This window comes from Aplysia californica, unplaced genomic scaffold (assembly GCF_000002075.1).
Source record: "Aplysia californica isolate F4 #8 unplaced genomic scaffold, AplCal3.0 scaffold00735, whole genome shotgun sequence".
Lineage (NCBI taxonomy): Eukaryota > Metazoa > Mollusca > Gastropoda > Aplysiida > Aplysiidae > Aplysia > Aplysia californica.
The window spans coordinates 84,007-98,424 of NW_004798005.1; the positions used below are offsets into that span (position 1 = coordinate 84,007).

A 14,418-nucleotide genomic window follows, 5' to 3' on the forward strand; every position below is an offset into this window, starting at 1 on the left:
GATGAAGAGGAAGAAGAAAAAGAAGGAAATGAGCGAGAAGATGAAGATGCAGTACTTGATATGTTACCGTCGTTTTCTCCCAATGCACCTGTTAGTCTTCTGTCGAATGTTGAGTTGGTCGATTCATTAAACTCCACTGCTCATGTCAATGGCTGGGGTTCAAATCTCAACACTGTAGAGTCTCAGTTTAGTGAAAATGGCAATGCTGGAGGTGAATACCCTTACACTCTCGTATTGGCTGACACCCGACAAGCATCTATGCGCTCTAGAAACGGAGGAGGAAAAGGAAATGGTGGAGCCCGACCGAAGGTCAAACATCTGCTATCCAATGTTGAGCTAGACTCGAACCACTCCTCTCAGCGACCCAGCTCTGGCAGCAGCCTGGCATCCCGTGCCTCAGCGACGTCCCAGCTGTCAGGAGAAAAGGCTGGCAGCCTCCGGTCTCTTGAAACAGACTCCTTCAAACCCGCGGGTAGTTCTGGTGGTGCATCGGTCAAGTCATCCTCTTCCCACTCTTCCGCAGCAATGGCTACCAATGTAGGACATGGCTCTCATGCTGTCTTGGACCAGTCCAATGGCAATGGTGCTGTGAATGAAGAGAGTGATCGAGGCATGAATGTGGAAGAGTTGGAGGAACTTCACCAGAACGATGATCGAGTGGTCGAGACCAACGTAAATGTCAACTCCAGTAACGCCGGCCGCATGACGCGGAAGTCTCGATCTCATCGCAGCAGGAAGTCGCGGCTCCACAGTGACAGGGACAGCACTCTGGACTCAGCCTACGTGGATGGGGACTACAGCGACGGCCACACCACGCAGCCCAACAGCATCATCATGGTGAACGGCAACAGCAGCGGAGTCAGTGGTGGCGTTTGTCACATGTCCACGGATGAGCTCACGCCCGAGGACAGTGGATTGGGTCCCGCGGTGACCGCTGGTCTTAACGGAGAGGAGGAGGAGCCCGGGGCTGGGTTGCCCAACTTCTTCATGCCTGTGGAGGAGCTCCAGGCCTCCATCAGAGCTTTACAGATGGCCACCTCGGCCGCCGTCAACGTCAGTGAGGTCAGTAGCTGGAGAAATGGTTTGCTCTCTCTTTTTTATGACCAAGGAAAGATTTGTCTGTGGCTAGTATTTTTAATGCTTAATTTTATAAATATCTTTCTGGATATGGAAAAGATACGTAAAAAAGCTTGAAAATATTTTTGTCACTCTTTTCAGACCTAGGAAGAATAGCTTTGTGGCTGGTAGAATGGTTTTTGTAAATTTAATTTTTATTCTTCAGGACACACAAAAGATAGATGAATAGCTTGAGAAATGTTTAGTTACCGCTTTTCTGACCAAGAAGAGGGTCTTATGGTTTATAAAAAGTTCTTTAAAAAAAAATAATTTTCTCGACAATTTGCTCTTTCGGAGAAAAGATATGTAAATAGTCTGGGAAATATATGATCAAAATGGAAAATAGATTTCAATATGGGAATAAGAATATCCACATATTGTCTTTTTTCTCCAGGAGGATGTGAAGTCACAGAATAAGGCCAAGGTCGTGTCGGAACTGGTCAACAAGATAGCGGCACCAAAGGCCAAGGCCACTCTTGCTTCCACGAAAAACAAGAAACCACCATCTGTTGAAGAAGCAAAGAGAATTGCCAAAATTTTCTCATCTAAGATGTCGTGATCTGGGAACATTTGAGAGTGCGCTAATTCTGTCTTGAATATGTACAGGGGAAGATCTACAACGGAGAAAATTATTATTTTCTTGGAAGAAATGGTTAGCTGTGATCACTTCACAGACTCGGAAGAAAATGTGTCTATTTAAGGATAGGTGTTTGTGTATGTGTTTGTGACTCTGATCATGGGGCATGCTGTTAGCTCAGTTAGTGTTGTGCTTGGCTACAATTCGGATGACTTTGGTCGAATCGATGATGGGGCAATCTTGAATTTGGGTTGCTGTATGAGTTTTCAAGGCTCTCCACCAACTTGGCTGGGTCCTATTTGAGGAGGGGAATTGATCTGTTAGATTTGGGGGTCCAGCCTCAGAGTAACCCTGTAATGTTGAAAGTTGTTAAGGCTTGAACTGTACCATGACTTTGATAATGATTATTTTCTGGCCGTTATCAGTTTGACTGCGGCTGCTAATTACTTGTGATGCAAGCATGGGATTGCCATGTCACGTCACAGATAGAAAGTCATTTATGTCTTATTCTGACTTTGCACCTTCTATCACACATACACACACACACTCAGACACACAAATATAAACACACACAGACTCACGCGCATTCACACACACACACAAACACACACACACACTCTCTCACACACACACACCCATGTACTCACACACACACACACACACACACACACACACACACACACACACACACGCGCTAATTTTTCTCCTGTAGCATAATATTGTATGTAACTGTCTAGTCTTTTTCTGTTATTTTTTTATTCTGGCCTGTGACTTAAGTAGCCCTACACATAGTTTTCTGTATGGTTTTGACGTACCCTTTTCCTGTCAAGAATCCAGTGTTGCCCATAGAATCTTGCAGAATTATGGAGTATTGTTTTCTACAGAGACTTTTAAAAAACTTTTTTTTTTTGGTATCTGCTTTGTGTAAACTATAAATACTTGTACAGAATTTGTTCTTTCTGTGAGCTGTGAGTGTGAGAAGGGGTTGTGGGGGTTCTAGTCACAAGGCTGACCTATGTAATTCCTCTCAACCCTACCTTTGGCCTTGTTTTGTATAATGTGAGCACTTACTATATCAATAGATATATTTGTATGTATCCGTGCATACTTCCATTCGTTCCCTCCTTCTGTCTCTCTCTGTCTTTTTTTTGGTGTTTTTTATTTTAAGTTTTAAGGCCTGTTGGTTTAGTGTGCAGACACAAAACAAAGTTTGTTTGCTTTTAATGTGCCTAACTCTTGTTACTGAACATTTTGTTTTGCTTGTGGCTGTAGATAGGCCCCTATTTGATACATGTTACTTGTGGTTATTATGGTCTTAAAGAATTTTTCTCTTTGTGATGACCTAAGTCAAAGCCTGTGACTTTTGTAGCCATGGTGTACCGTGTACTGAGGATCTGTTGATTGTTAGACATTTCTTTTTTTTTCTTTTAGCCCTTTCCAAGATTGGTGTATTTGAGATCTGTGGGTATGTTCGCTTTGCATGCCTTTGCCTTATTATTATGTCAATATAGCTTTTACTTACAGGAGGTAGTGTCTGTACACGTAGGCTGTAGATCTGACAGGTTTTTTTTTTGTCTTTAACACATATATGTGTTGATATATATATATATTCTGTGTATTGTAACATTGGCCACAAGGAACCAGGGGGTGTTGTAGTGAGTGGGAGAAAGTACATTTGTACAGTGTTGAGCAGCACGTTCAGACATGTCGTGTCTGTTTGTACATAGAATGGTGTGTGCATGTGTTACAACCGTGGGTTTGTATGTATAAGAGTCTGTGTGTGTGCACATGTGCCAAAGAACACCAACGAGAAAGCTTTAAGTCAAAGTGAGCATATGCCTGCGTGTGCATGTGTATTTATGTCGTAGTACCTGATGTTACTCTCCAATGATGTGCCTGTGTGTGTGTGTGAGTGCTTATGATGTGTGAGTGCATATGTATGTATGGGTGGGTGTGTATGTGCGCGTGTGTGTTTGTGTGTGTGTTAATGTCTGAGTACCCAAGTTCACCCTCCAATGACGTGCATGTGTGCTGGAAATACTGAAGAGGCTTTATCTCTCCTGCACAGACTGAAGACATTCCTCACTGTTGTGCCACTTACACTACAGGTCTACCATTGGAAAAAGATCAATTTTAGTTACGCCTGACATAAAACTTAAAATTTTATTTTTATCTTGCTCAATATGAAATTATTTGAACTTTCAAAAGTTCTTTTCGTCCTGTTTCAGCCATTTTCAAATTTAATGAGCAGTGTTATCTTTTGTGTTTATGATTCAGTTCTTTTGCAGCCTGTTGTGCTGATTTTAATCTGACTCGAACATGAGAAGAATTAATAGACTTGAAATTTTGAATACTTGTGTGCCTTGTATGTGCTGCGCACAAGCTATGCCTTTTCTTTATGCTAACCCATCATCGTAGATTCACTTAGTATGCAACACGTTGGTCTTCCTATGTCATGGAGGGTGCTCACAATTCCACTTGTTGAAATACATAGTTGTGCTGTGGTGTTATTCAGCGTTTAAATTGTTGATTAAGATTTTTCGCACTTTTTTAAAGAACGTTGAATGAAGTTAAGGTAGATGTTGAACTGTGTGTTGTAATATTGGAATTGTTAAATAAATGTCTTGTCTGTTGTGGAAACAGGGGGTGGGAGAGTTCTGGAAGCACTGGTGGATGAACATGAGAAAGTTTGCGACTGTTCGGAAATAGCTCTCTGAGACTGTAATTTAGTGTAATACTCTGCAAAAAAGTTGAGATGAATTTTGTGCATGATGTATTTTTGTACTTCAAGGCATTCTGGAGTGAGGGGACTCCGCAAGGGCAAGCTAAAAAAGCTTTCTGTGATATTGTGTGTTTTCTCAATGTTCTTTTCTTGTATGTTTGATATCCATTTCATGACATTTTTGTCCTTTGAGGATTTACTCATCAGTAAATATGAATGTTGATTCTAATGAGGAGGTAGATTCTTCTGTTCTGTTTCATGGCTCTTATTTTGTAATCCCCCCCTCCTTTTCTATTTGGAACAGCCCCTATTATATCTTTGGATTTCCAGGTTTATATGTACAAAGTCCCTAGTTAGAAAAAAAAACCCAGCTTGTTGAAATTTTCAGGAGTGTTGTTTCTGTGAAGGGGAACTCTTTATGTAGAAAAATGATTCAGAAGTGGCTACGGGGCACACAAGTTGTCACTCATAGATGAGATGCTTTCTATGACTGGTTATCGAGATGGACGTAAATGCATTTTTACTTTACTTTTCAATACAAGTTAGTCCCACTAGAAGTGGTGGCCACTTGGCCAGTAGCTGGAAGCCTCTCACATAAGGTCGTCACAGACTGAATTCCAGGCACAATGTGTTTGCTGAACCTGACTCATGATGCGGCCAGCAATGTGTGTAGGAAGGAGGGGGGAGTGTATAGGGTCGAGTGAATCTGAGCCATTTTGATATTTTGGGACATTTTCGAGGCGGAACTCAGTTTAGGATCCCTGTTTGTGTTTTTAGGCATTTCTTAAAATGGCAGTGTGAGTGAGACCTGTGATTGCATGCAGGTAACTGACGTAAATCCCGTGGTTGCTGAGACAGAAAGAGGGAGGCATTTATATGCTCGCAGAGAATACAGTGGAACCAATTCATTGGAATTGAAACCCGAAGCATTGAACAATATTGTGTTGGAGAAGTCCTTTTAAAGCTGTGAACTTCTGTTGAAAGTGTCCAGTGTCGATAATGTTTAAGTATTTAATTTTGTTGTATACTGAGATACTGATACCAAACTAAGAAAAATATGGGAATTTTCATGGAAACCATATCTCTTACTTTATAAGTCTCTTTGACCTTGATTACTGGGTTTTGTATTTAAACGTTAGAATGATGGAAGGAAGAAGTCGCTCACAGGTTCCTCGAATTGTTAGTACCAAGGAGTAGTTGTATGGTGAGCTGGCGGAGATTGTCTGTAAACCATGCCTGCTTGTATAGTAGTTTATTCCCTTTTCTGTACACTTCATACTACAGTGGGTGTCGCATTCAACGAGGTTGCCGGGACCGGCTTGTTGTCCTTGTTGGATCCGACCTCTCGTTGAACGTGACTAAGGCTAAAGAAAAGAAAGGAGACAAGTTAGTATATTACTTGATGTACCAATACCAGTAATTAAAACGGTTGTTCTCCCTGATGACAAAAATCTCAAACAGGATCAGTGTGCGCGTTTGAGCGAGGCACACTAGTTCTAGCAATACAATTGTGTTGGGAATGGAGGATGGGCCTTGTGTTTCGCGTAAGATGAAGAGAAAGGAGAAAAATTATTCAGCGACTTTGCAACCTCGTTGGAGCCGACGTTCATATACAAAGAGATATAGAGGGAAAAATCGGGGATTAAGGATTGCCTCGTTGAAGCCGACTTCTCGTTGAATGTGACCTCGTTGAATGCGACACCCACTGTAATATGATAATAGGGTACACTTTCTTTCTGCTATACTATCTTCCTTACCGCGTAGTCTTTTGCCTGTCTCTGGTGAGTGTTGTGTTTGACTTGATAACACAATGAACAAAAAATTCACAAGAATGCAAGAATGTCAGTTTATTTAAACTATGTACTCTTCCATAGGTCGAACAAAGGCGTATACCAAATAAATTATTTGTGTCTGCCAATGTACTGTAGTAGCTAGTCATGTTCTACTCATTATAATAAGAAATTAATAATATTATTAATAATAATAATAATAAGGATAATTATATAATAATCCGTCCAATGAAATGTTACATTGTCATTTGTAAAATGAGGAAAGACAAGGAAAAAACGTTTTTTCCACTTTCAAATAAAGAAACAGAAATGGGAAAAAAAAGGCTGAAAAAATATGTAAGTAAATTCATTTTCATAAGGTGATTTTCAACACATACCAGCTACCACCTTTATAAAATTAAAAGGAATGCCCCTAACTTGAGATCTGGAGTAGATATTGTATCTGTATTTCAATGGTGTTGAGCTTTGACTTAGCCTCGTCTGAGATTTGGGACCAGTTTTCTCTTAAATCTAGTCACAAGATTTGATCCTTTACATCCGATGTAGAAGATCTAGTTAGTTACATTTGTACCGACAACCCCCCCCCAACCAGTATAAAGTGCTCAAACTTCATAGTTTGATAGCAATAGAGGTATAATTTGACAGATTTTTCAATTTTTGTAAAAAAAACAACCCCAAAACCCCCCTCCCCCCACCAAAAATTAAAAAAAATAGCAAATAATAAAAAATCTCAAGAGCAAAAACATTCTAGATCAACACCATTGAGATATAAGTATGGATATCACAGTAAGCATGGGTTTATCACAGTATATCAGCGGCCTAAGGTGTATGTATTGGTTATCCTCTTCGCCATTGCATGCAGAAGACAGGAGATTGAGTCTTTTGTGGGGTTCTCTTGTGCTGAAAGTTATTTTATCGAGTATCTCCAATTGTCTGCTGAGATGTTTTATCCCACACAACCCAGGTTGGTCCAGACAGGCAAGGTCGAAGCGACTCGCCTCTTTAACAATCGTAATTGTGCTGATTGGGGCGTCAACATTTATTATTATCACAATTATCACAGTGTGCAACAAAATAATTTTTCGGGGCTAACCCTAGTACTAGTACTTTGGGCATCACTGGATAAGGATGCATGGCTAATGTTAAAGATCACAAAAACAAAAGCCAAAGAAGAAAAAATGCTTGTTGCGGCTGGCTGTTGAGCTGCAATGAGTCAAATAATTTGATCTACAATGAGTCAAATAATTTGATCTACAATGAGTCAAATAATTTGATCTACAATGAGTCAAATAATTTGATCTACAATGCAGATGTTTGTTTCCTGATTGCAAACCGAGCAGAGTGAAAATATTTTCCTCGTCCTTGGAATATTTAGTCAAAGACAAGAGGGGGACCTGGTTCTCTGCCTTTGAGGTAACCTAAATAATGTCTAGGAGGGCGATAGACTTAAAATCTAAATAAACCACCAAAACAATTGTTGAGATATGTGCTAAACACCCAAAACAATTGTTGAGATATGTGCTAAACACCCAAAACAATTGTTGAGATATGTGCTAAACACAATGGGGAAGAGGCTGAATAAGAATATAAAAATATTTTGGTTTGGAAGATCTTCAAGAAACAGTTGCTGTTAAGCCAGGATAACAATGTTCCTTTTTTGTAGCAACAAAAAGGGAGCAAGGGAAGGAAATATTAATGAAGAGAATCATGTAAATTCATTTTCTCATAACTGGACAAAAACAGCGAAGGGGTAAAAGGCCACCAATGATACCTCAAATGACATTGTACATCTTGTTTATACTTATTTATTTAAAGCTCTTCAAGTTCTTACTGCTATTATTCTGTACTATTATTGTTCATGTCCATGAATAAATATTTATATTTATTACGACCTAAATTTGTAGATTTTATTTATTTATTCCTAGTGTACCACCATTGAGATCTTGTTGTTTTTTTTGTGTCACTGGTTTGAAGAATCTGACATAAGAAGTGCCATGGATTGGGTTCTTACCTGGCTCTCAAAGGACACACCATAAAGGTATCTACTGAGGGTACCTTACTCAGCTTCAGTTGGCAGGCAGGGTAGATGCAGACTGATTCTTTGCCCTTCAAGGGATGGTTGCTATTGATAATAAGCTGAGTTTATCAGCTAAATTTTTATACTTTCCATGAATACCAAGCCCAAAAATTGAACAGGAGGTTTTAAGTAAGAATTTAACAGCACTTGCAACTTGTTTGGTCATATATAAGTGCTGAAGCAGAGAGGTGATACAAGAGAGTAACGGGAAGAAAATATTCCTTTGTGGTATATGCCTATCACTAGTTCTGGGAGCATTTTTCTTTGATCTGTTAAGCATTGCATTTTGCTTCTGTTGTGGAATAAACTATTTTTGGGGTACTGTTGATATACATTTGTCATGAAAGTTAGAAAAGCATGACATTACAAATGTCACAAGACTTGCCCACATAGGAAAGAAGCATGATAAGCACAAAATGCAACATTAATTCTACAAATTTATGTACACAGGTAAAAAGATTTTACGATAATAAATTAAAAACCAACATGAAAGGCACCCATGAAATGTGATAAATTTCATACAATTACAACGCGAAACTCTTGAAAGAACAAAAACTCATCAAGTCGGTTCAGATTCATCAGATCAGTCAAACAATATAATTGAAAATACATTAGGAAGAAAGACATCAATGTCAGGGAACTCACCTAATCACAACCTCCTTCTGAAGAATCTGGTAACTCATCTGATTGTAATTTTTTAACCCACTGACTGTGGACAGGCATTCTGTTAATTTGACAAGGCTTGAAGCCTTCTTTTTTCATACCTATTTTTCAATTCTGTTTCTTTCTCTGAAACTTAAAAAGATGGGCAACAACATGCACAGCATGAAATATGCGTATTTTTGTTTTTTAAATTTAACATACGTGTCTGCTGTGCCCGTAACACTTTGCCACCACAAGGCTCAAATAGTTAAAACTCTTGCCATCAAAGGCAAAGGCATTTTGGGGAAAATCCAAAGAAACGGAGGAAAACACCGCCGATCTGCGGGATGAGGCGATAAAGTGTTAAACAGTTAAGCTGGCAGAAGTAAGCCAGTAGTAACCCTCTATCTTCAGATGTACTCACATTCTTAGTGGTGTACCAATTAGCCTCTTTATCATACAGTACAGGCTATAAAGGCAAGGGTTCAATTCTTGTGTTGGAAAGTTTTTATAGAGTATCTTGTTTTACCATATTTATTGAGATTTAAAAAAAATATGTTTGCCCATTCTTTTAATCAACAGTTGAGTTAGACAGACACTCCTGTCGCCGCTTACATGACTCAAATTGTGTCAATAGAGCAGTAAAACATCCACTCTATCAAAAAATCAACAGGCAGGATCAAAGCAGCCCAACTCCTAAATGATCTAAATTGTATTGATGGGGGCTGAATTAACAAAATTACAAATCATAAAATATGGGAAATAGATAAGGATCAGCTGTCTAGATTAGCACAACAAATAAAAAACCCAAGAGTTTGTTTATCATGTATCACACATCACATTCTTGGTAGCAGGAAATCGTATCATGACTCACCAGTAAATGCTAAGGATCACAGGAAGACAACAACATTCTTTTTTCCAAGAATCAAAAATAAGAAACAGGAATTAGGTCATGTAGACTGAACCAGCTGAAAACCTTGCTTCATTGACGACACAAGAGTAAGAAAAACTAAATGGCTAAAAATGGGTCAATGTAGGTGTAAAACATTTTACAGTTACCATTGGAAGACCGTAAAACTTTTGCAGGTATTAACAGCAAAATGTTTGTCTACAACGGCTTTACCTTCTTTGTGTTATGTTAATTTAAAAGAAGAAAAAAAATCTATTAGGAACAATAAAGTTAACAATTTTGATTTACAGCTAGATATGTGACTTGTACAAGGCAAGAAGAACATATCACATAAAAAAATAAAATCATATAAATGAAACAATCAAAGCATGCTTACCACAGCAAGCACTATTTTATATTAAAAATGAAAATTAACAGTGCTGAGGTGTAAAATCCCGTTTGAGAAAACTGCATTGTTTAATTTTTGTTTGACAGGCACAATTTCTTCAGAAAAAAAGTCCTGAGCTTAAAATAAAAGACAATTATCAGGAACAGAACTTCAGCTTTAAGAAGTGCAACAGTAATATTTAAAGAAAAAAGAGCTTAAATTATAATTAAGGAAAGAGAGCTTAAATCATACGAAAACGCAAACTAAACTGCAGTCATTAAAAAATATCTTGAATTCAGGATATATTGCAAGAACACCTATCCAGGTAAAGTACCAGGTATGTAAAGAACAGAATGATAAGGAATGGTATGGGTTCAAATCCCCTTTCAACACCACTGTTAATAAAACGTAGGTGGTGGTATCCTACACTTCCAAGGCATACATCCATTTACCTACATGTACTAAAGCTACAAGAAACATTTAAACATTCCGCCCCAGTGTGAGACAAACAGCTTCAGCCCTCCTCCGGTTCCTGATAGGTGACTTTTCTCGACCTTTTCCCATCTTTTTTCTCCTCCGCTTTCTTCATCCACGTTTCTTCAATTCTCTTCCTGGCTTCCGCCTCCTTCAGCGCTTGCTCTTTCTGCCTCTCTTCTCTCTTCAAGTCAATCACCAGCTTGACACAAGGAGCCAGAGGGGCTTGTTCCACAAACTCACTCCCTGTTATGACAAAACGAAAAAAGATAAACAGCTGGGAACAGATAATATGAACATGGAAAACTCAAAATTATGGATATCTCCATACAATTTGCCAAACCCTAACTGATATCTCTGCAATTTTTTTACTATATCCTTTACCTGAATTATGGATGTCTTGAACACATTTGTTAGCCCCTGACATGTTTGCACCTCATTGACACACTTTAAATCTTTAACTCTTTAAACCCGCTGGGAACGTCCGACGGTAATAACTCTATTCCCCCAGCGTCCCCGATACTAGTGACAATTGTTTCGTTTTATTTAGAGCTAGTTTTTGCTTGCTTTTCGGAACTAGTCCCGAACCAAGTCTTTTAATAATCACTAAGCATATGTGAAGCGTGCTGACAAAATGAGTTACTTCTCGGATTTGACCCCTTTGAAAATAGATACATTATCATGTTATAGGTTAAGTTTTTACAATTTGTCAGTATGAAATAACAAAAAGCATTTAGTACTCAATGAATATTGCATCAAGAGAAGACCTAGAAACTTTTCCCTAGTGTATATTTTTAGCCAATATCTGCATTTGTGGATTGTGAGAAGTAACTCATTTTGTCAGCACGCCTCACATATGTTTCCGCTATTTAGAAGTTGGAGGCAAACTTTTGGGATTATAATGAGACATAGTGCACCAGGTTTAGGTGAGTGTAGAAAAAACTCTGGGAAACGGTGGAAAAAACTGCAGAGTTAAGAGGCAGGCTGCTTCAACCCTGTTTGTCAGGTCCAACCAGGGTTGAGAGGAACACAAAATCTCATCAGACGGAAGGAAATATTAAGTAAGAAAGATACCTCCTCACACATGCTTTCAACAGTTCAATGATCAAGGATACATCACTACATCCCATGCAAAAAGTGCCACATTCATACAAGAAAGAATAGTGTAATAAGTAATAACAGTTTCAATAAAATGAGTACAATCCTGAAAAACAGAAACATCTCAATGGTAACCAAAATAAGAATTTTAAATGCGTAAGGGTGGCCAATGTCTCTGTATGGCTGTGAATGCTGGACAATTGCCAAAGACAGTGAAAATTAAATGAAAGCAACAGAAATGTGGTTTCTTAGGAGACTGCAGAGAATTCCATTGAAGGTAAAGAAATCAATTGAGAGATAACTGAAAGAATTTCAAGCGGGCCTCTCACTAATCAAAACAATTAGGAAGAGAGAAATGCAGTTTCTGAGACACTTAAATAAACATAAGGGCATCAAACATCTCGTTGTCACTTGAAAATGGAAGGAAAAAGAAGCCGTGGTAGACCAGAAACAATCTTCTCATAGAACTTGACCAAATGGGTGATGGGGAAAGACCAGGACAATATAGGTTTTTTGAGAGCATCAGAGCAGAGAAAGGTGTGGTGAACTAAGATTGCCGATGTCTATTTCACATCTGGTACTTCATGATAATGCTGAAGATGATGATGATACTTTCCTTTCCTCAAACTTCTTATCAAATTCCTTCTCCTGCACAAGAAATATCCCCGTAAAACTATCTTACTTTTACAGGGATTGAAGGAAAAGAAATCAGACGAGGTTGAACTGAAAGAAGTCCATGTTGACCTCTCACTAACAATCTCGGCAGTCTCCACATTTCTGTCGCTTCCATTTTATTTTAACCGTCTTTGGTAATTTCCAACATTCAGAGCCATACAGAAAGGTTGACCACCCCTACCCATTTAAAACTCTTATTTTGGGATTGTTTTTCCTTCAATCCCTGTACAAATTCCCTGAACTCAAAGACTCTGGCTCACCGAGTAACTTCCTCGCTTCCTGCCCGTTAATGATAGGGTTCATCCAAGTGCTTTGCCGGGTGTTCTTCAGTCCCGTGGCGGGAGGGACGTAGATGTAGAAGATCATGTCCATCAACTCTTTCTTCTTCATGCCTTGGTTACCTCTCTTGTTCGCTTGACCTTTGATTTGAAGGAGAAAAAGATACAAAATTGATTTAAAAGAGAAGACGAAGAAAAAAAAAAGTTTTCTTTCATTGTTATACAGGACTCAGCACACAGGACAGAGGATGAGGTTTTATCTCCTATTTGTTGGTTCTTAAATTTGAAGGAAAAATTCACAGAATCAATTTAAAAGACCCCCCAAAAAAGACATTTTTTTCATTCCTGAAGAGGACTCAGCAAACAGGACAGAGAATGTGGTTATCGCTCTCCTGTTTGCTCTTTGATTTGAAGGAAAAAAATGAAGAATCCATTCAGATAAAAAAAAAGAAAGAACTTACCATGCATGGTGACATCCATGGCCTCCTCTATCTCGGCCTGCGAGGGGTAAAGGTCACACTCCTTGAAGAATGCCTCCACGTCCCCCTGCTCCAACTCTCCGCCAAACGACTTCTTCTCAAACACACTCTCGTAGCCTGCGCAGGGACAGGAGAAATAAAACAAGAAATTGTTACAAGATGTATATACAATTCTATTTGCAAAGCGAGCTGGCAAAATGAGTTACTTCTCGGATTTGAGCTCTATGGAAATAGATACATCACGCTTATAGGTGAAGTTTTTTCAATACATGAGTATGAAATAATAAAAGGCATGTTATACTGAAAGAATTTGGCATAATAGAAAATCTACAAAGTTGACCCAATTGTTGATTTCTGGCCAATATCTCCACTTGTGGATAGCGAAAAGTAACTCGTTTTGTCAGCACGTCTTATATGTACAGTTTGGAACAGATAACAAAAACAATGGAAACTTAAAATCACGGATAGTTTGTACAATTTGCCATTTCCCAACTGATAATACTGATATCTCTTTAAATTTTTAAAAATCGGCTAACCTGATTTATGGTCAATCATTTGTCAATCCCTGATTTGTTTAAGTCATCCGTGTATGATGGAAAATGAAACAGAATCTAAAGGAATGGAGAGTCTTGTGCTTGTGCACACGTGTATGCATGTGTGTGCACTTGTGTGTGTGTGTGTGTGTGTGTGAGTGTGAATGTATGTCTGTTTACCCATGCATCGGTGTGTGTGTGTGTGTGTGTGTGTGTGTGTGTGTGTGTGTGTGTTTGTGTGTGTGTGTGTGCATGTGTGTGAACATAGAAGTGTGCATCTGAGTGTCTGTATGCGTTTGCTCAAAAGAATACGTATAAGTGTGTACAGGTCTAGGTATGTGCATCCATGTGTTCACTCATGTGACCATTAAAAACATTATAATTTCATTAATTTTCCTTAAGCTGTATTTTTTTTTTTTTTTTTACAAAAGCACTCGACAATTAAAACATTATTTCACAACAATTTTAAAGATCCACTTATTTTCAAACATCCTGATGATCAAAACATTATTTATTTATTTGATTATTCTTAAGAAGTATTATTTCTTAAATATCCCGAAAATCAAAACATTATTTCATTAATTATTCTTAAGGGATACTTATTTCTTAAACATTCTGACAATTAAAATATCACTTAATTAACTATTTCTATATAACAACATAGCAGTTAACCCCCCCCT

At 38.5% G+C, this 14,418-nt stretch overlaps 2 protein-coding genes across 2 annotated transcripts in view; one reads left to right on the forward strand and one right to left on the reverse strand.

The window, feature by feature from the left end:
* Positions 1 to 2,286, forward strand: part of LOC101855141 (C2 domain-containing protein 3) — a 52,270-nt gene extending 49,984 nt beyond the window's left edge. Inside the window, exons 45-46 of the mRNA XM_035972543.1 lie at positions 10 to 1,062; positions 1,511 to 2,286. Of these exons, the coding sequence (XP_035828436.1) occupies positions 10 to 1,062; positions 1,511 to 1,675 (1,218 nt within the window). The 3' untranslated portion in view covers positions 1,676 to 2,286. The remainder of the gene's footprint in view (positions 1 to 9; positions 1,063 to 1,510) is intronic.
* A 7,985-nt stretch (positions 2,287 to 10,271) lies between these two features.
* LOC101855375 overlaps positions 10,272 to 14,418 on the reverse strand; it is a gene marked incomplete in the record, with an annotated part of 62,884 nt that continues 58,737 nt past the window's right edge. Inside the window, 3 exon segments of the mRNA XM_035972545.1 lie at positions 10,272 to 10,921; positions 12,709 to 12,867; positions 13,188 to 13,322. Coding sequence (XP_035828438.1) covers positions 10,716 to 10,921; positions 12,709 to 12,867; positions 13,188 to 13,322 — 500 coding nt within the window.